At 45.1% G+C, this 23,120-nt stretch overlaps 1 protein-coding gene across 3 annotated transcripts in view; it reads left to right on the top strand.

Annotated features, from left to right (window-relative positions):
• The window catches only part of LOC142661264 (uncharacterized), an 84,901-nt gene that overhangs the window by 2,981 nt on the left and 58,800 nt on the right, over positions 1-23,120 (top strand). Inside the window, exons 2-3 of one of the 3 annotated variants that reach the window (XM_075838651.1) lie at positions 683-741; positions 4,027-4,126. Coding sequence is in view for 1 of the 3 variants with exons in the window: in XM_075838652.1 (XP_075694767.1) it covers positions 649-741 (93 nt within the window). In the remaining 2 variants the exon portion in view is untranslated. Of the gene's footprint in view, positions 1-209; positions 742-4,026; positions 4,127-23,120 lie in introns of those variants that run through there. The other 2 variants (XM_075838650.1, XM_075838652.1) reach the window with 2 other exon arrangements.

The following is a 23,120-nucleotide window of genomic DNA, read 5'->3' as shown; positions in this document are numbered from 1 at the left end:
AACTACCATTTTTTACGCCTGATTACACAGCGTGTGAACATACCCTTATACTCCAGAGCTGCATTTACAATTCTGCTGGTTGTTATTGGAAGTAGCCAGCAAGATTGTTTTCAGAAACAGCTGAGGTGAGCTCCTATAATGCAGTGGGAGAGTCAGTGCTTCCTGCATGCGATTACTGGTAAAAAAATAAAAAGACTACAGTTCCCAGAATGCAAATCAACAGAGCAAACTTTGTGCAGGCATTGAGTAATATTGTGAGTATTTTGAACCTTTGTATCATAATACACTGATCCTGTTTGCTGATTCCTGGTCGTCACACTCTCCGTACAATTGTGGTGATCGCCGCATGTTTGACTCTTTCCATTACTTCCTTTGGGTTATGGAAAGCGTGGCCACCTCTCCATTGAAGTGTATAGAGAATTAGCAAACGGGGGTCAGCTGCGTGATGGCCACCGTGGAATCTGTAATGAGGCCATATTGGTTGTCACTCAGCTTCCCCAGATACAGGTAGAATAAAAAAAATAGGATTTTTAACATGTTGACAATGGCTCGGACAATGTGAGAAGTCTGTATGTATGTGCAGGCGTCCGTTTACTGCTACTCCCAGACATCAGGACGCAGTCGTGCTCCAATAGAAATCCATGTTAAATGCGAATTGACATTTCCTATTTGTCTACATTAGAGTCTGAAGCGGATCCTCGTGTGACTTGCAGGTGCTGGGCAGTGACTTTCATACTGCTGGTAAGTGGCGATGTACAAGGGTTTATTCAGTGGGGATTTAGTGGTGCATTCACACTGAGCAGTAATGGTGCAGCAGAGAACCATACGAACATGCACATGCTTTTTTCCCTTTGATTGTGGACAAAACAATAGTAAAATAATATTTTTGTTGCACTCCCAGCCACACCATTACCTGTTACTGTTCCCAGCCAATCTTGTGTTTGTGGACAATGTTAGGTCCAGTTCACACTGATGTATTAATCAATGCAGTTTTGCCATTTTTTTATTTTTTTTATCATCGACGAAACCTCATTAAATCCAGACATTGGTCAAGCTGCAGTATGTTCTTAGTAGATAGTGCCACACGGCCCCCCCCTTAGTAGATGGTGCCACACAGACCAATTAGATAGTGCTACAGCCCTCCCTATTGTAAATAGTGCCACACAGCCCCCCCCTTAGTAGTGCCACAAAGCCCCCCCCTTAGTAGTGCCACACAGCCCCCCCCTTAGTAGTGCCACACAGCCCCCCCCCTTAGTAGTGCCACACAGCCCCCCCCCCTTAGTAGTGCCACACAGCCCCCCCCTTAGTAGTGCCACACAGCCCCCCCCCCCCCCTTAGTAGTGCCACACAGCCCCCCCCCTTAGTAGTGCCACACAGCCCCCCCCCTTAGTAGTGCCACACAGCCCCCCCCCTTAGTAGTGCCACACAGCCCCCCCCCTTAGTAGTGCCACACAGCCCCCCCCCCTTAGTAGTGCCACACAGCCCCCCCCCTTAGTAGTGCCACACAGCCCCCCCCTTAGTAGATGGTGCCACACGGCCCCCCTTCGTAGATAGTGCCACACGGCCCCCCTTCGTAGATAGTGCCACACGGCCCCCCCCTTAGTAGATAGTGCCACACGGCCCCCCCCTTAGTAGATAGTGCCACACGGCCCCCCCCTTAGTAGATAGTGCCACACGGCCCCCCCCCCCCTTAGTAGATAGTGCCACACGGCCCCCCCTTAGTAGATAGTGCCACACGCCCCCCCCTTAGTAGATGGTGCCACACACAGACCCATTAGATAGTGCCACAGCCCTCCCTATTGTAAATAGTGCCACACAGCCCCCCTTAGTAGTGCCACATTTCTGCAGTTTTCCGCTCAGATGTCTTCAGCTTCTCACTTTTAAAAACATTTCTGCACCTATAAACGAAGGTAAAATTCTCAACACCCCTAAATATAATAGCGCAATACGCTGTGTCCCTGATTATAATAGTACCATACACTGTGTCCCACCCACACACACCGTGCCCCTTGTAGATAGTGCCCCCATAGCCCCCCTGTAGATTGTGACCCCCCCATAGGGCCTCTGTAGATACATAGAAGCCCCTGTAGATAGTGCCCCACAAACAGACTACTGTAGATAGTGCCCACATATGGACTCCAGAGCTGCAAGGCAATAGTGCTGAGCCACCGTGCTGCCCTACATATAGCTTATCCTATAGATACTGCTCCACATATAGCCCACCTCTGTAGATAATGCCTCACATATAGCTCCCCCTGTATATAGTGTCCCACATATAGCCCACCCCTGTAGACAGTGCCCTACATATAGCCCCCTGTAGATAGTGCCCACAGGTAACCCACCCCTGTATATATTGTCCTACAAATAGCTCCCCCTATAGATAGTGCTCCACATATATCCCACCCCTATATATAGTGTCTCTGATATAGCTCCCCCTGTATATAGTGCTCCACCTCCACATCTCTGGATATAGACCCCCCCCCCTCCCTTCTGTAGATAGAGCCCCCCCCTGTAGATAATACCACTCACAGATTTATTATAACAAAAAAAGAGAACTTTACATACTCACATGATCCCGTTCCCACGCCGTCCGGTGGGAATGCAGATCTGCTCTCTTCTGATCAGGTCTGCTGGGGCTGAACGACGCAGGCGGCACAATGTCATTGCGCCGCTAGCGCCATTGAAAACCGCTGATTTGGCAGGGCAGAATGACTTGCCCTGTCAATCAGCGCCTCTCAAGAACGGAAGCGGCGCGATTACATCATCGCGCTGCTAGCTTAGTTGAAAGGCGCTGATTGGCGGGGCAAGTAATTTTGCCCTGCCAATCAGCGTCATTGTAAGGTGCTGAATGGTCGGGTGCCATTCAGCGCTGATGCATGTATTTGTACCTGCGTGCTATAGACGCAGGTACAATTACTGCATGAGTAGGTGGCTGTCGCTAGCACCAGGGCCCCCTCCCCACAGGGCATGGGGGGGTCGTGTCGACGGGCAGCTTGGGCCCCCTCATGCCACGGTCCCCTTAGCAGCCGCTACGGCTGCTACAGCGGTAGTTACGCCACTGTCCTAGAGTCTGGAATTAGAGTGGAGAGGCATCAATCCAAGTGTCTTGTGGTCCAGTGTGAAGTTTCCACAGTCAGTGATGGTTTGGGGGCCATGTCATCTGCTGGTGTTGGGCCACTGTGTTATATCAAGTCCAGAGTCAGCGCAGCGTCTACAGGACATTTTCCAGCGCTTCATTCTTCCCACTGCTGACAAGCTTTTTGGAGATGCTGATTTAGTTTTCCAGCAAGACTTGGCACCTGCCCACACTGCCAAAAGTACCAATACCTGGTTTAATAACCATAGTATCACTGCGCTTGATTGGCCAGAAAACTCGCCTGGCCAAAACCCCATAGAGAATCTATAGGGTATTGTCAAGAGGAAGATGAGACACCAGACCCAACAATGAAGAGGAGCTGAAGGCCGATATCAAAGCAACCTGGGCTTCCAAAACACCTCAGCAGTGCCACAGGCTGATCACCTCCATGCCACGCCGCATTGATAACACCTCAGCAGTGCCACAGGCTGATCGCCTCCATTCCACGCCGCATTGGTAACACCTCAGCAGTGCCACAGGCTGATCGCCTCCATGCCACGCCGCATTGATGCAGTAATTCATACAGAGTCGGAGCCTCGACCAAGTATTGAGGGCAGATACTGGACAGACTTTTCAGTAGGCCAACATTTCGGTATTCAAAATTATTTTTGAAATTGGGCTTATTTAATCTAATTTTCTGAGATACCAAATTTGGGGTTTTCATTAACAGTTACCATAATCATCAACATTAAAAGAAAAAAATGCTGGAAATAGATCACTTTGTGTGTAATGAATCTATATAATATAGGAGTTTCACTTTTTGAATTGAATTACTGAAATAAATTAACACTTTGATGATATTCTAGTTCATTGCGAAGGACTAGTCTATTCACCTGGGCCTGTTTCCTTTCTTGCACCATAATTGCTTTATTTTATCACTTCCTCTGCAGCATATTAATATCCTTATTGCCTGATGCACAAGTTATCGTGGGACGGTCAGTGACTTAGATCTATTTTTTTTAATATCTGCAGTCATATTCTAGTGTTTTGGTGAGTAAATTATATTACGGAGATATAGTCGGGTGTAATTGGATTATATTGTTTTCTTAATGATGTCATTTTCTTATCGTGAGTCCACTTTTGTTTTAGGTGGACTCTATGTAAGCCATGCTGTAGTGTTTGCAATGTACTTTGATCTATTACCGTAACCTTATCCAGTACCTAACTTAGAGGAAAATATTAAGAACACAGCTCCCACGTCCATTATGATCCCCTGTTTTACGATGTCGGGTGTATTTCTGCTTTGCTAATACGGGTGCACGCAGTCCTTCGAGAACGTTTGGTTTTATGGAGATGCACTGAGCTTTGTACATATGATTCATGGTAGTACAGTGGAAAAATCGCAGGGTGGCGCAGCAAGTGTTGTCGTGTAGCCACGGCGTGACTAAAACCTGAAAGTATAGTGCTTAAAACTTTACTCCAATCTGGTGGGAACTACAAGATCCCACATACCCTACCCCATAATTCATTGGTCCGGGAAGCGGAGATATGAGTTGTTTGGTAGGTTACTCATGCTGGAGAGCTGGTGGTCACCTGTGATACCTGTTTTTTGAGGACCTTGTCTAATAAGGGTATGTTCACACGGAGTGTTTTTTTGGGCCGTAAACTGCCCGAAAAACGGCCGTAAAATCGGAAGCAGAACGCCTCCAAACATCTGCCCGTTTATTTCAATGGGAAAACGGCGTTCAGTTCTGACGGGGTGTTTTTTACGCGGCCGTTTTAAAAAACAGCCATGTAAAAAAACGTCCGCGAAAAAGAAGTGCATGTCACTTCAGCCGTTTTTGGAGCCATTTTTCATACCCTATAGAAAAACCGCTCCAAAAACATCCGTTTAAAATGTGACTGATAAAAAAAAGTCTGAAAATCAGGAGCTGTTTTCCCTTGAAAACAGCTCCGTATTTTCAGACGTGATTTTTATCTTGTGTGTGCACATCGCCTAAGGCCTCATGCACACGACCGTGCTTGTAATTACGACTCGTAATTAAGAGCACGGCCGGCCACGGGCAGCCGGCCGCTTTTCCGAGCCGTGCTGCCATTATAAAGTATAGCAGCACGGCCCGTAAAATAGAAAAATAGAACATGTTCTATTTTTTTTAACGGCACGGGCACCTTCCCGTGAGAAAATGGGAAGGTACTCGTGGCTAACAGAAGTCTATGAGCCCGTTATTGCGGGTCGTAATTACGACCCGCAATAACGGGTGTTTTTACGGTCGTGTGCATGAGGCCTAACTCTGGATATTTCAGATTGCTGGACCTATGTGAGTAAATGGTTAACTGGTGTTACACACGAATAGAGCGGGCCTTGGGTTTCAGGCCATGGTAAAAATCACAAGATTACCTCTGTGTTACCCCATGAGAAACAAAGTCGCCGGCAAACTTACAAGTGTTGCAAAAAGTTTGCCACAGTCGAGGTTTTATGTATATATTTCTATAAGGAAACATTGTGTTCCGGTAAATACATGATTTTACACTTGCGAGCATACATATGATTCTGTTTGGCCCTAGTGTTAGGCTTTAAAGGGGTTCTCTCATAAAGCGATCTCCTGTCCATATGCCCTATTTGGTTAGGAACCCCCTCTTTATATGCCAGAATTGAGAGCCACTCTGTAAGGCCTCATGCACACGTCAGTATTTGGAAGCCAAAACCAGGAGTGGGTCCAAAACACGGAAGAGGTGCAAATCTTTTTCCATTATAGGTTTTCTCTGTTTATGTTCCACTACTGGTTTTGGCTTCCAAATACGGAAGCAAAATTCTGAATACTGACGTGTGCATGAGATGAGGCCTAAGGGTATGTTCACACGGCTTATTTTCGGGACACCTCCAAACGTCTGGCCATTGATTTCAATGTGAAAAACGGCGTTCTGTTCCGACGGAAAGGAAGTGCATGTCACTTTTTGAGCCGTTTTTGGACCCATTTTTCATTGACTCTATAGAAAAACAAAACCAATCCAAAAACGGACGTAAAAAACGCTAGCTCCGAATTTTCAGACGTTTTTTTTGCTAAGCATGTGAACATACCCTAAGAGTCATCTGAATGGCCACCATGTAGCACACTACATTTCCCCTCCAGTGGCCACTGGCCAGAGAAGGCTTCTCCTGGCAAAATCAGTTTGCTGGGGGTGCAGGGAGGCGGACAACCCCTTTAACAGAAGCAATACTGACTCTTGTTGTTTGGGAGGGCAGCCCAGTGGTTCACTGTTGCCCTGCAACTCTGGGGTTCTGGGTTCAAATCCGAACAAGGGTAAAATCTGATTGTGTGTTCTCCCTCTGTCTGTGTGGGTTTCCTCCGATTACTCTAGTTTCCTCCCAGACTCCAGAAACATACTTCCAGCGTAATTGGCTTCCTATGAAATTGGTCTTAATACGTGTACAGTAAGGCCTCATGCACATGACCGTATTTTTGTCCACCCGTAAATACTGGCGTAAATACGGGTCCTTGGTCACACATATTCGACCCGTATTGCACCAGTATTTACGGACCCGTGCCCGTAAATATGGGTCCAGTGTCACCCGTATTCCACCCGTTTTTGGCTGCAAAATTGCCCTGCGCTAATCGGCAGCCCTTCTCTCTATCAGTGCAGGATAGAGAGAAGGGGCAGCCCTTTCCGTAATAAAAGTAAAAGAAATTCATACTTACCCGGCCGTTGTCTTGGTGACGCGTCCCTCTCTTGACATCCAGTCCGACCTCCCTGGATGACGCGGCAGTCCATGTGACCGCTGCAGCGAGTGATTGGCTGCAGCGGTCACATGGGCTGTAACGTCATCCCAGTAGGCCGGACTGGAGGAAGAAGCAGGGAGTTCTGGGTAAGTATGAACGTCTATTTTTATTTTTTTTTTATTTTTTTACAGCTTTATCTATATTGTGATCGGTAGCCACTGTCCAGGGTGCTGAAACAGTTACTGACGATCGTTTAACTCTTTCAGCACCCTGGACAGTGACTATTTACTGACGTCGCCTAGCCATGCTCCCGTAATTACGGGTGCACACACGTAGTCACCCGTAATTACGGGAGCCCCATAGACTTCTATGGGCTGCCCGTGCCGTAATTACGGCCTGAAATAGGACATGTTCTATCTTTTTCAACGGCACGGGCACCTTCCCGTAAGCATACGGGGAGGTACCAGTGGCCAATAGAAGTCTATGGGCCCGTAATTACGGGAGTTTTTACAGTCGTTTGCATGGGTCCTAAGTCAGGGAAACTTAGATTGTCAACCCCATCTAGGCATTACCTTGTGCGAATATCCAGCACTTCTGAACGTTGATACACAGTGGAAGAGATTTATCAGAACTAGTGTAAGGCAAAAGTGGAGCAGTTGCCCATGGAAACCATGCATTGTCCGCTTTAAACTTAAAGTATGTAAAAATAGTCCATGAGTTTAAAATCTTTCATTTAGCTAGTGTGGAAAGCCGGATGACAAATTTATATCAAGTAATATGGTTTGCATGACAGCTGGTGATTTTCTTGGCTGTAGGTGGAAATGCTCTATCAGAAATCGGTAACATTTCAAGTGGGCATGGTCAAGAAAGATTATGGGTCTAATGGGAACATTTATTATTTCTACACCAGTTCTCTGGCGCAGAAAAGTTGCCAATTGCACAAAAGTCGCAATTTGCGGAAAAAATGTGTGACTTTTGTGATGTTTCTGTCGCTCACACCACTTTTCTAGAATGCTTGGCGGAAAGGGGAACGGCCTTCACCGGGCCCGACAAATTTACTATAATTTACGCTCCTAGCTGGCGTAGATTTGACGGCCAAAGATGCACCTAATTTATTTAGAGGCGTGCTTTTTGCAAAACAGTTTAACTTTTCCACAGTATATTTCATGCCCCACGTTACTCATATATATACTATATGCTATTTTTTGACATTTTACTCTAAACCAAAAATGTTTAATTTGACTGTGCTTATGAATTCAGTTAACAGGCAAGTTCACACGGACAAAGATGTAAGTGCATGCAGATCGGCTCAATCAGTTCCCTCAATAAAGCACCCATATAAGTGACAACAGCAATCGGGGCCGGCCCTAGGATAGATTGTGCCCTGTGCGAAATGATCTTTCGGCGCCCCACCCCATCATTAAAAAAATATATAATGCCCCTTTAGTGCCCCCATACAGTATAATAATAATATAATATATTACAACTCCTTCAAGTACACAGTATTTTGTCCTCTAATTGTGCCCACAGTATTATGCCACCTGTAGTACCCCTACACAGTATAATGTCCGCTTAGTGGCCCCCACACAGTATAGTGCCCCCCCTGTAGATTTTGCCATAGAGCCTCCCCGTAGACAGTGCCATAATCCCCCACCTCCCCCTTGTAGATCGTGCCATACAGCCACCCCCTTGTAGACAGTGCCCCCCCCCCCCCCAAAAAAAAAAATTGCACTCACCTAGGCCCCGTTCCCATGACGAACTGAGCTGCTCCCTGACGGGATCCTGTAGCCTAGTACAGAGTTTCCCAACCTTTTCTGACTCGAGGCAGCACTGGAAAAATAACATTTCCTCAGGGCCCCCTACCAAAAGTTGTTTTGAGAAAGACCGAAAACGGCTAAGAACAAGTACTGCACTCTTGGGGTCTGTTCACACATTTTTTGTAAGGCAAAAAAAATCTGCCTCAAAATTCCTTCAGCAACTGACAGCGTTGTTTGACCTTTTTTTTTTTTTTTTTGTGTTTTTTCTTAAGCTGTTGAAGCGAATGCAAAAGACGCAGGAAAAAAAGCTCCAAACGGGCGCCGCAGGTATTTTCTGCCTCCTATTAATTTCAATTGGAGGTCAGTGGCGGAAACCACTTAAAGACCATCAGCCCCCCACTCACAGATTCCCCCTTGTGGGCAGCGCCGCACAGCCCCCTTGTGGGCAGCGCCGCACAGCCCCCTTGTGGGCAGCGCCGCACAGCCCCCTTGTGGGCAGCGCCACACAGCCCACAGCCCCCTGGTTGGTAGCGCCACACAGCCCCCTGGTTGGTAGCGCCACACAGCCCACAGCCCCCTGGTTGGTAGCGCCACACAGCCCCCTGATTTGTAGCACCACACAGCCTTTAAGCTAGATTAAATAAAAGTTATATCTTCGTTTATTTCCACACATCTATTTGATAGCCAGGAAAGCTGGGTATTTTGTGTGCTCCAGCACAGTTGTCCTTTTTTGTAGGTAGTGCCACACAGCTCCCTTGTAGATAGCAAACCCCCCCCCCCCTTCCAGTATAGATGGCGTCACTGTAGCTCCATGAAGGAGCAGAATCCCCGTGTGGCCGGGGATTCCGCTCCTGGAGCGCTCCTTGATGTCTCTGTCCATATATGGACAGTGACATCAGGGGAAACTCCTGAAGCGGAATCCCCGTCCACAGCGTTGCCGACGCTGTGACCGTCGATTCCACTCCAGGAGAAGCTCCGGTTCTCTCTGTCCATGACGTCATTGGCTTTTCCTGGAGTGGAATCCCCGGTCATAGTATCTGCAATGCTGTGATAGTGTCTCCAATGCGGATTCCGCTTCAGGAGTTTCCCCTGATGTCACTGTCCATATATGGACAGAGACATCAAGCAGTGCTCCAGGAGCGGAATACCTGGCCACATGGGGATTACACTCCTTCAGGGAGCTACAGTGGCGCTAGTAGATAGCAGAGCAGGGAGATACCTCCCTGCTCTGCTATGTCGCTGTCGCTATGGCTGCTACAGTAGCGACGGCCACTACATACACTTACCTCCAGTTTTATATATATATATATATATACATACAGTGTGTGTGTGTGTGTGTGTGTATATGTGTATATATATATATATATATATATATATATAGATAGTATATGCACATACACTGTTATAGTGTCAGTCTCAGCATAAATGGCACTGTACATTGTCCAGAGAGAGCAATCCAGTGCCCAAAATATAGTTCAAACTACATTTCCCTAAGTGCCACACTTTGCCCACATAGAGACAAACGTTGCCTTCATTATGTCACCAGTGCCAAGAGAATGCCATCCCTTTTCCAGATAAATATTGGTTTATAATGCCAATGAGTACCTACAGCCCAATTTTCTCCCTCATCGACTACACTCCACTAACTGTGAATACTCCTCCAAGTCCCCATGTTGACTGAACTCCCTTGTACTGCCAGTAAGGGCGCTTTCACACAGGCGTAAAATGGGTGCTTTTTTGTAACTCTATTACAGGCGCAAAACTCTGATCTCCCGGGGTACGTCAGACCAGAAGTTAGAGCACCATAGGCATAGTGCTCTAATTTCCGTTTTGACGAACCACAGGTGATCCAGCTGTTGCGTCTGTAAGAGGGACGCAAAAAAGCTCTACTTTTACACCAGGGTGAAAGCGGCCTTAGGCCTTTTTCACACGCAAATATTTTGGTCAGTGTTTTGCCTCCGTTTTTGGAAGCCAAAAGCAGGAGTGGGTCCTGCCACTGCCATGTAAAAGTGGTCTTAAGGCCGGATTCACACATGCAGTTTTTTGGTGTAGGTTTTCATGCAGTTTTTTTTTTTTTTTTTTTTTAGCACAAACCCAGGAGTCGATAAAAAAGAAAAATAAAGTATAGAAGAAGGACTGATACATCTCCTCTTTCGAATCCTGGCTTTGTCTAAAAAAAACTGCATCAAAGACTAAATAAAAAACTGCCTCAAAACTAAATGTGTGAATTCAGCCTAAAGGTGTATTCCCATCTTAACCATTTATCACGTAGCCAAAGTATATGCAATAAATGTCTGATAGATGCAGATATTCCTGCACTTTGGCACCACATTTACCTGGTGAGGCGGCTGGTGGGGTAGGGGACCCCTGTTCTTGAGATAGATGCCAACTCTGGCACCCTCACCTCAGACATTTCTGGCATATACTGTGGATATGCGGTAAATGTCTAAGAAGACAATACACCTTTAAGCTAGTAATTTCTTATTGGCCTTAGTGGGTCTCATAAATGTCGTAGTTTAAAAAGAACTTTCCCATGTCAGATCCTCTTTTTAATGTAATGCAGTAGATAGTCATCTGCCTAGAATCCTAACACACAAGCTGTAGCTTTAAGGCCCTTTTACACTGGCCAATTATTGGGCAAACAAGCGTTCATAGAGCGCTCGTTGCCGACAATTGCCCTGTTTAAAAAGGGCAGCGATCAGCAAACGCTCGTTCATCTGCTGATCGTATCGTTTTAAAAAAGTAAAATATTATCGTTGTCCGCAGCGCATACCCCTGTGTAAATATGTGTGTGTGTGTGTGTGTGTGTGTGTGTGTATATACTGTTTCCGTATTGCATGTAAGTCTCGTACTTGTGGCCACATAAGTGAATTGTACAGCTACGTGTAGAGGATTGAGTGACGTTCTATTATAAAACCCAACTGGAAACTGTCCAAAAACTTGTTGTAAACAATTTCTATTCTCACTTTGTTCTCAGGCATTTGCTTCGGTTCCCAATACAGATCCAGTTCAATTGAAATAGTTTGCTATTAATATATATATATTTGTAAAATCTCATACAGAAATGTAATTAGCGGTTACAAAATAGTTTACATGTTTGCCCTGAAGGGGTTTTGCACGCATTCCCTCGTCTCCATTCTAGCTCTCAGTTGGGTTTTTTCCTGTACTGTTATAAGATACCAAGCTATAATCTTTGTTAAAGAGGCTCTGTCACCAGATTTTGCAACCCCTATCTGCTATTGCAGCAGATAGGCGCTGCAATGTAGATTACAGTAACGTTTTTATTTTTAAAAAACTAGCATTTTTGGCCAAGTTATGACCATTTTCGTATTTATGCAAATGAGGCTTGCAAAAGTACAACTGGGCGTGTTGAAAAGTAAAAGTACAACTGGGCGTGTATTATGTGCGTACATCGGGGCGTGTTTACTACTTTTACTAGCTGGGCGTTGTGTATAGAAGTATCATCCACTTCTCTTCACAACGCCCAGCTTCTGGCAGTGCAGACACAGCGTGTTCTCGAGAGATCACGCTGTGACGTCACTCACAGGTCCTGCATCGTGTCAGACGAGCGAGGACACATCGGCACCAGAGGCTACAGATGATTATGCAGCAGCATCGGCGTTTGCAGGTAAGTCGATGTAGCTACTTACCTGCAAATGCTGATGCTGCTGCAGAATCAACTGTAGCCTCTGGTGCCGACACGATGCAGGACCTGTGAGTGACGTCACAGATCTGCACTGCCAGAAGCTGGGCGTTCTGAAGAGAAGTGGATGATACTTCTCGTCAGAACGCCCAGCTAGTAAAAGTAGTAAACACGCCCCGATGTACGCACATAATACACGCCCAGTTGTACTTTTACTTTTCAACACGCCCAGTTGTACTTTTGTAAGCCTCATTTGCATAAATACGAAAATGGTCATAACTTGGCCAAAAATGCTCGTTTTTTAAAAATAAAAACGTTACTGTAATCTACATTGCAGCGCCGATCTGCTGCAATAGCAGATAGGGGTTGCAAAATCTGGTGACAGAGCCTCTTTAAATACCATTGAGGTCTATCGGGCAAGATCTGAAACGGCCACTTTGTTGTTTTTCATGAAGGAGACTCTGATCTATAACCTGCCTTGGAAAGTGGAAAATAGTTCTGAAGTTGTGTGCCAAAGGTTATGGTCTTAGAGGGGTTGTCCATTGTAGATTATCCGGGCAATATGAGTTCCTGGAGGTGGGTTCCCACTCCATCACATTGGAGAGAGTGTCCACAGATTGCTATTCTATACCCAAATAATCATATAGTGCCCAAAGGGGCCATACCTTGGCCAAATAGTGTCCACATTGTGTCACCAATAATGCCCATTAATGCCTTTGCACTTCCTCCCCATTATAGAGCAGACAATGTACCTTCTCGACTCCTTACCACACTATACAGCAGTTATACAGAATATCAGTACATATAGTAATGTCTTATTGGCATTTACTAGTCTGGAAGGATCTTTGGATCTTCAGTACTCATCAGGAAGGGGAAGGAAGCCTTTTGGAGACATGATGGGGCATTTGACACCCCATAACCCCCTCTTGCACACAGCTATGTCAGTAACTGTGTGTAATCTTTCTCTGGCACTCTCTGCTGCTGGTGCCCCAGACTTCTCTTGCCTACAGCTATTGGGACAGGAAGTCGTAGATAGAAAGAGGTTGTCGGCCATATAAGCCTCATAGGATCACTTTTTCTGTCACTTGGTCGCCCAGCAGATCCTTCATTCGCTCAGCTTTCCCTGGTAGTCAGTCACATCCTGGCTGATAAGGGCACTCAGCCTTGTATCTAAACTTATATCTGAACTATACTTGGGTGTTACGAAGATAATCTCTCACTCCTGAGGTATAGAGACCTATTTAATCAGCAGGATTCAGGAATCGTTGCAATCTGTTGTACAGAATAGGGAACCCTATAAAGTTTGCCATCTTTTAAAACCAGTGCTACACCTAGACTTTTTGTAGTTCTACTGATTGATTTTTACCTATTAAGGTACAGCTGCAGTCCAAAGGAATACATTGAGTTGCATGCAATCTTGTGGACTGCAGCTGTCACTCAAGAGTTAAAATCAATCAGTAGCGCTACAAAAAGTCAAGGTGTACCCCTATCCTTAAAGAATTGTGCTGTGAAAAAGTATCCGCCCCGATTCACATATTCCATGTTACTGCAGAGTGAACTGAGCAGAGTAGCGGTCACCTTGTGCTGTTTTCATGCATCACTTCACACATAATTCTCTATTACAAGGTGTATTACAAGAGGCGATTGTGATTGTGCTCATTAGTGGACTTGTTAATGTGAAAGTACTAAACTCTTTGAGACTCAAGGGCATTGAATGTTTTTTTTTGTGCTGTGGAAATTCTGTTTGTGCAGTTTTACATGTAATTTAGGTCATCTATAAATCTGTAGTCACATGTGCATACATGTTTATTAAGCATGACTTGGTACCAAGTGGAGCACCGCATAAAGTGACCCATCCTTAAAGGGGTTGTCCGAGATCCCAAAATTTTTTCAAAAACTCTGTCATACATTACCCCTGATGCAGACAAACTAAATAAAGCATTATTTTAAAAAAAAATAATTCTACTTAACACATTTCTTCTTTGAATTCAGCACAGTTTGTTTACATGCAGTTCAGCTCTGGTTTGTTGATCTTTCCTTGTGATGAAACTTTTTTCACGTGCACGCTCATTGCAGGCTGCAATGAGCGTGCACGTACCTTCCAAGAGTTCATGTGAGCTGTCCCTGCTCCTCCCCGCTGACCTCCTTCACTGGACTGGTCTCCTTGCTGACATTCTTGAAGGATGGTGAGCAAATGTTCTCCCCCCATTATGTTTTTCACATTTATGTTTTATTTCTCTTTTCAGGTCTATAAACCTCTTCGTGTCTACCCTAAGGGTATGTTCACACGCACTAATTACGGACATAATTCGGGCGTTTTTGACCCGAATTACGTCCGAAAATAGCGCCTCAATAGCGTTGACAAACATCTGCCCATTGAAAGCAATGGGCAGACGTTTGTCTGTTCACACGAGGCGTATATTTACGCGCCGCTGTCAAAAGGCGGCGCGTAAATAGACGCCCGCGTAGAAGAAGTGACCTGTCACTTCTTTGGGCATAATTGGAGCCGTTACTCATTGACTCCAATGAATAGCAGCGCCAATTACGCCCGTAATGGACGCGGCGTTCAAGCGCCTGCACATGCCGTTACGGCTGAAATTACGGGGATGTTTTCAGGCTGAAACATCCCCGTAATTTCAGCCGTTACGGACGCCCTCGTGTGAACATACCCTAACCCTTGTCCGCCCTCTATCTCATGTCTCTCTCCACTAAGGCTATGTTCACACAGAGTTTTTTGGCAGGAACAATATCTGCCTCAAAATTCCGTCTTGAAGTTTGCGGCAGATTTACCTCTCCCTGCACGTTGTTTTTTGCGTCGTTTTTCCCGGCGTTTTTTGTGCGCTGTTTGCGTTTTTCTTTGCCGATTTTTTTCGGGGCGTTTTTCGCTTACTTTATCTTGGCGTTTTTTGCTTGTTTGTTTGCGTCTTTTTTTTGCGATGTTTTTCGCTGTGTTTTCCGTTTCGTTTATCGTGTCCTTTTTTTCACGTCGTTTATCGTTTCTTTTTTTGCGTCGTTGTTTTCGGAAATTTTTTTTATGCGTTTTTCGTTGCGTCTTTCGTGTTGTTTTCCCCGTTTTTTTTCGCAGCCTTCTTTGCCTCTTTGTTTGCGGCTTTTTTCGCGTCATTTTCCGCGATATTTTTTTCGCCGTTTTGCGTGTCGTTTATCATAGCCTTTTTTCCGTCTTTTTTTGGGTTTTTTTTTTTCTGCGTTTTTCGTTGCGTCTTTCGTGGCGTTTTCCCAGTTATTTTTCGCAGCGTTCTCAGCCTCTGTTTGCGGCTTTTTTCGCGTCGTTTTCCGTGGCGTTTATCATAGCCTTTTTTTCTTCGCTTTTCGTGTCTTTTTTTCGGGGTTTTTTTTTCTGCGTTTTTCGTTGCGTCTTTCGTTGCGTTTTCCCAGTTATTTTTCGCAGCTTTCTTTGCCTCTGTTTGCGGCTTTTTTCGCGTCATTTTCCGCAATGTTTTCGGGGGCGTTTATCATAGCCTTTTTTTCTTCGCTTTTCGTGTCTTTTTTGGGGGTTTTTTTTTTCTGCGTTTTTCGTTGCGTCTTTCGTGGCGTTTTCCCTGTCGTTCCCTGTCGATATCTACAAAGGGGGCTGTATGGCGTTATCAAAAGGGGGGGGTTTGTAAAAAAGGCACTATCTGCACCCGGGGGAGGGGGGGGCCCCAGTCAAAAGTTTGCTATGGGGCCCAGTCTTTCCTAGTTACACCCCTGCCAGTACCCCTGGTGGCGGAGGGTACCAGGGTCATAGTGATGGTTAGCGTTCGTCCAGCCCCGTCTTATGCCTCATGCACACTTGCGTGTAAGATTGACGCCCGTGAGAAACGCATATGAATCGGGTCAGTTTGTGTGCGTTCTGCATCAGTGTGCTTAGCAGGTGGCATGCGTTATTCACGCACTCAGAAAGGCCATTTTTTTGTTACACCAAATTGCAGCATAAATCACGCACCAAACACGCTTGTTTGGTGCATGGTTTTCACGCACGCACTGACTTCAATGTGAGTGTAGGTGCATGATAACGCAACAATAGAGGACATGCAGTATGTTTCACTCAGCGGACTCTCGCTGCGTGAAAACAGGCCAATTTAAAATAATGGGTCGCGCGTGCTGTGCGTGGTTTTCACGATCAGCACACGGGCGAGATTCACCCTGTTGAGAATGGGGCCTTAGGCACGATTTACACAAGCGTGAATCACGTCCGTGTGCTGTGCTTTGAAAAAACGCACAACACACACGACCCATTTATTTCAATGGGGCCGTTGACACATGCGTGACTTTTCACGCAGCGAGAGTCCGCTGCGTGAAACATACTGCATGTCCTCTATTGGTGCGTTATCATGCACCTACACTCACATTGAAGTCAATGCATGCGTGAAAACCATGCACCGCACACACGTGTTTGGTGCGTGATTTACACAATTTGTTAGAAGAAAAAAATGGGCTGGCTTTGTGAGTGCGTGAATAACACATGACAATCGAAAAGCACACTGATGCATAAGGGCGGATTTACACGAGCGTGTGCGTTTTGCGCACGCAAATACAGTGGCGTTTTGCGTGCACAAAATGCACTTGACAGCTCCGTGCAGCTTTTCGTGCAGCCGCCATCATTATGACACTACGTTTGGATGTTTGTAAACAGAAAAGAACGTGGTGCTTTTCTGTTTACATTCATACTTTTTACTGCTGTTGCGCGAATCACGCGCGTCCCACGGAAGTGCTTCTGTGTGGTGCGCGTGATTTTCACGCACCCATTGACTTCAATGGGTGCGTGATGCTCGAAAAACGCAGAATTATAGAACATGTCGCGAGTTTTACGCAGCGTACTTACGCTGGGCAAAACTCACGGACAGTCTGCATGCCCCCATAGACTAATATAGGGCCGCGCGACCCGCGTGAAAACCACGCGGGTTGCACGGACGTATAGCACGTTCGTGTAAATCCGCCGTAACGCACACACACAGACATGATTGACGCAAGTTTTTCACGCGTGTAAAATACACACGCTCGTGTGCATGAAGCCTTACTAATGGACGCTGTTAGACAGTAATGAACTAGTAATAAATTTTAAAATAAATGAGGACAGAAAAAATATTGTAATGAAATAACACACTCAGGGAGTTAAATGCATGGCTGAAGTCTTGGTGTAGAGGAGAAGGATTTGGGTTCCTAGAGCACTGGGCTGACTTTTCATTGGGGTACAAACTGTGTTCTGCAGATGATTTGCACCTAAATGGAAGGGGGTCCGCTGTGCTGGGGGAGAGAATTCTAGCTGGGGTGGCGGAGTATTTAAACTAGGGCTGAGGAGGGAGGTCAATGTAGAAAAAAAAGGGGTAGCCAGGTTAGAGAGGGGTCAGACTATATTGGTGGGGGGAGAAACAGAATGTGGGGAGAGGACTAGACAACAGGATAAGGAGATCCTTTCGTTACAAAACATCAGTGTAAATAAAAAGGCCCGATTAATGTAAAATCACATTTCTGATAATAAAAGTGAAAAACTGACAGGCAAGTTAAAGTGTATGTTCACAAATGCCAGAAGTCTAGCAAGCAAAATGGGGGAGCTGGAGGCCTTGATACTGGAAGAAAATATAGATATAGTTGGTGTTGCTGAAACATGGCTGGACTCTTCACATGACTGGGCTGTAAATCTACAGGGTTTTACACTTTTTCGGAAAGACAGGACAAATAGGAAAGGTGGTGGTGTATGTCTGTATGTGAGAAATGATATGAAGGCGGTGGTGTATGTCTGTATGTGAGAAATGATATGAAGGCGAGTGTGAAAGAGACAATAGTGGGTGAATACTGTGAGGAGGTTGAAACCTTGTGGGTGGAACTAGAAAGGGAGGTAAACACTGAAAAAATTACTTTTGGTGTAATCTATAGACCCCCCAATATAACTGAGGAGATGGAAGTTCAGCTATATAAACAGATGGAGCGGGCTGCACAGGCGGGTACTGTAGTGATAATGGGAGATTTTAATTTCCGGGATATTAATTGGTGTCATGGTTCGGCTTCAACTGCAAAGGGGAGACATTTCCTCAACCTGTTGCAGGAAAATTTTATGGGCCAGTTTGTGGAAGACCCGACTAGAGGTGAAGCTCTGTTGGATCTGGTCATTTCTAATAATGCAGATTTTGTTGGGAATGTCAATGTTCGTGAAAACCTCGGTAACAGTGATCATAATATAGTTACATTTTACCTATACTGTAAAAAACAAACACAGGCTGGGAGGGCAAAAACATTTAATTTTAAGAAAGCCAATTTCCCCAGGATGAGGGCGGCAATTCAGGATATAGACTGGGAAGAACTAATGTCAAATAATGGGACAAATCATAAATGGGAGATTTTCAAATCTACTTTGAGTTATTATAGTGCAAAATTTATTCCTACAGGTAACAAGTATAAACGACTCAAATTAAACCCCACATGGCTTACACATTCTGTGAAAGGGGCAATACATGACAAAAAAAGGGCATTTAAAAAATACAAATCTGAGGGTACAGCTGTAGCCTTTGTAAAATATAAGGAGCTTAATAAAATCTGTAAAAATGTAATAAAATTAGCAAAAATACAAAATGAAAGGCAGGTGGCCAAGGATAGTAAAACAAATCCCAAAAAATTCTTCAAGCATATAAATGCAAAAAAGCCCAGGTCTGAACATGTGGGACCCCTAGATAATGGTAATGGGGAGTTGATCACAGGGGATCAAGAGAAGGCAGAGTTACTAAATGGGTTCTTTAGCTCTGTATATACAACTGAAGAAGGAGCTGCTGATGTAGCCGGTGCCAGTGCTGTTAATATATCAGTTGATATACTGAATTGGATGAATGTAGAGATGGTCCAAGCTAAATTAAATAAAATAAATGTGCACAAGGCCCCGGGACCAGATGGGTTACACCCTAGAGTTCTTAAAGAGCTTAGTCCAGTTATTTCTGTCCCCCTTTTCATAATATTCAGAGAATCTCTAGTGACTGGTATAGTGCCAAGGGACTGGCGCAGGGCAAATGTGGTGCCTATTTTCAAAAAGGGCTCTATGTCTTCCCCGGGTAATTATAGACCAGTAAGCTTAACATCCATCGTGGGGAAAATGTTTGAGGGGCTATTGAGGGACTATATACAGGATTATGTGACAATAAATAGCATTATAAGTGACAGCCAGCACGGTTTTACTAAGGACAGAAGTTGTCAAACTAACCTAATCTGTTTTTATGAAGAGGTGAGCAGAAGTCTAGACAGAGGGGCCGCTGTGGATTTAGTGTTTTTGGACTTTGCAAAGGCATTTGACACTGTCCCCCATAGACGCCTAATCGGTAAATTACGGACTATAGGTTTAGAAAATATAGTTTGTAATTGGATTGAGAATTGGCTCAAGGACCGTATCCAGAGAGTTGTGGTCAATGATTCCTACTCTGAATGGTCACCGGTTATAAGTGGTGTACCCCAGGGTTCAGTGCTGGGACCCCTACTATTCAACTTATTTATTAATGATATAGAGGATGGGATTAATAGCACTATTTCTATTTTTGCAGATGACACCAAGCTATGCAATATAGTTCAGACTATGGAAGATGTTCATGAATTACAGGCAGATTTAAACAAACTAAGTGTTTGGGCGTCCACTTGGCAGATGAAGTTTAATGTAGATAAATGTAAAGTTATGCATCTGGGTACCAACAACCTGCATGCATCATATGTCCTAGGGGGAGCTACACTGGCGGATTCACTTGTTGAGAAGGATCTGGGTGTACTTGTAAATCATAAACTCAATAACAGCATGCAGTGTCAATCAGCTGCTTCAAAGGCCAGCAGGATATTGTCGTGTATTAAAAGAGGCATGGACTCGCGGGACAGGGATGTAATATTACCACTTTACAAAGCATTAGTGAGGCCTCATCTAGAATATGCAGTCCAGTTCTGGGCTCCAGTTCATAGAAAGGATGCCCTGGAGTTGGAAAAAATACAAAGAAGAGCAACGAAGCTAATTAGGGGCATGGAGAATTTAAGTTATGAGGAAAGATTGAAAGAATTAAACCTATTTAGCCTTGAAAAAAGACGACTAAGGGGGGGACATGATTAACTTATATAAATATATTAATGGCACATACAAAAAATATGGTCAAATCCTGTTCCTTGTAAAACCCCCTCAAAAAACAAGGGGGCACTCCCTCCGTCTGGAGAAAAAAAGGTTCAAGCTGCAGAGGCGACAAGGCTTCTTTACAGTGAGAACTGTGAATCTATGGAATAGTCTACCGCAGGAGCCGTCACAGCAGGGACAGTAGATGGCTTTAAAAAAGGGTTAGATAATTTCCTAGAACAAAAAAATATTAGCTCCTATGTGTAGAAATTTTTCCTTCCCTTTTCCCTTCCCTTGGTTGAACTTGATGGACATGTGTCTTTTTTCAGCCGTACTAACTATGTAACTATGTATGTAACACTGGTTAACGATTTTATTAAAAATAAAAAAGGTGTCATTGAAGTAGTCCTTGAACTTGATGTAGTACCAAGGACCCAACCTGTAAAAAACACATAACTAAGAAAAAAAAAGTGATGCTTAGATACACTGCTCATGTGTGATACTGTCTGTTTGACCATGTATCTAAGCCTACCACAAGGTAGCCTTAGATACATTACCCAAGCAGACAGTGTCACACATGGGCCATGTATCTAAGAATACATGTTAGGCTTAGATACAGGGCCCCAAAACACTAATCTTATACAGGAATAAAAAGAATGTTATCTGGGGTCCTGTATCTAAGCTTACATTGTGTTAGGCTTAGATACAGGCTCCATGTGTGACAATTTTTTTTTAGCGCCTGTATCTAAGCCTAACAATGTAGGCTTAGATACAGGACCCCAGAAGATCTTATACAGTTTACTATTATAGGCTCTGCTCCGGGACTCGCCTGACATCGTAGCAGAGCCTATAATAGCGTAGTGCGGCTCCTCCTTAGGCCTGCTCGGTGCTACGGCGCAACGGTGTCCCGCGGGCCGCAGATAACAGCCTCAAGGGCTGCATGCGACCCGTGTGCTGCATCGTGTTGTCTGATCCCCTATCAAAGCCTACTATGTGTAGGCTTTGATAGGGGAAGAACTAAAAGTACAGAGGTCACTGTACCTCTCTAGTCCGCGGGTGCCGTCCCTCTTCACTTTTTTCACTGTGAACACGCATAGGCGCGCTCACAGTGAAAAAAAAGCTGCATAGGCTGGGCGGGCACCCGCAGAAACGACACGTGTCCAGTGACGTGTCGTGTCCCATCCGAGGTCTCGCTGGGGCGAGACCATGTGATCGGGATACGACTCGACAGTGGAGGAGGAAGAAAACGTGACGTCACAAGACATGTGATCGGAAGAAAAGAGCTGCCAGAACGGAGAACAGAAGCAAGATTGCACAGGTAAGTATCTTAGGGAATATTTAATGTGTGCATTGTGAGTTTAAATTTAAAATAAAAATATATCTCGGACAACCCCTTTAAGGCTGGGTTTACATTGGACAGTGACGTCAGGGTCTCCTCCAGCAGAATGGGTGGGTAATGCTCTGGCTGGGCATTCCACTTCTAGAGGGAGCCCCAAAGGTGCTATCTACAGGGGGGGGGGGGTAGCACTATCTACATGGGCACCGTATCCAAAAGCGTTTTTTTTCACCCATATGTGAAGAGGATGCAACGTTTCAGTTGCTCAATGCAGCCTTTGTCAAGCTTGACGAAGGCTGCATTGAGCAGCTGAAACGTTGCATCCTCTTTACATATGGGTGAATAAAAAACACTTTTGGATACTTTCCATTTGAAGAGCTGCCTCTTTTCCTTGCTATACCTATGTTTGAGGGATTTACAAGTCGGATCCCTGGAGGCTTGCAACCAATTGACCCCTGCGAGGTCTAGCTCTGCTGTGCTGCTCTTACCTTCAAGTTTACATGGGCACTGTGGCAGTATATAGGGGCACTATCTACATGGGCACTGTGTGTGGTACTATCTACATGGGCACTCTGTCACTACATGGGCACTGCCACTTTATATGTGGGCACAGCACTAGGGGCAACTAAGGGGGCATTATACTATATGGGGGCAGCTAAGGGGGCATTATACTGTATGGGGCAGCTAAGGGGGCATTATACTGTATGGGGCAGCTAAGGGGGCATTATACTGTATGGGGCAGCTAAGGGGGCATACTGTATGGCGGCAACTATGGGGCATTATACTGTATGGTGGCAACTATGGGGGCATTATACTGTATGGTGTTAGCTATGGGGGTATTATATTTTGGCAGCTATGAGGGCATTATACTGTATGGTGGCAGCTATGTGGGCATTATGCTGTATGGGGGCAGATCTGGAGAATTATTCTGTATGAGGGGAGGATATTGGGCATTATACTGTATGGTGGCATTTGTGTGGTCATTATCCTCTATGGGGCAGCTATGGGGGCATTATACTGTATGGGGCAGCTATGGTGGCATTATGCTGTATGGGGAATTTGGGCATTATACTGCATGGGGGCATCTGTGTGGGAATTATACTGTATGAGGGCATCACTGTGGGCATTATATTGTATAGGGGCATTATACTGTATGATAGCAGCGAGGGGGACGCTATGCGCTCCGCATCGGTTAACCCTCTTTGTGATACTTGAACATTGGGAGGTATGGGTTTATATATGTATTCTAAGAAGAAACTCTTTTGGCATACTTTTGAAACATATGTTTTGGTAGACAAACGTATAAACCCGACGTAGGGCACTAACATAGAAAAAGGTAGTCCAAGACCGGATCTGCACCTTTTTGTTTTCCTTTACTGCTACAGGGGAAATGTATTAACTTGCCACTCATTCATATAAGTGGCTCTAGCGCTCTGAATATTGCATGTACAGTATAAGAGAGGATTTCATCCGGAAATTCAAACTAATTCCAATCTATTCCCTGTATGTTGTGATCCATGG

Source organism: Rhinoderma darwinii, chromosome 9 (assembly GCF_050947455.1).
Source record: "Rhinoderma darwinii isolate aRhiDar2 chromosome 9, aRhiDar2.hap1, whole genome shotgun sequence".
Lineage (NCBI taxonomy): Eukaryota > Metazoa > Chordata > Amphibia > Anura > Rhinodermatidae > Rhinoderma > Rhinoderma darwinii.
Note: the sequence above shows the minus strand (reverse complement) of the source record. Positions and strands in the feature narration are given on the sequence as shown.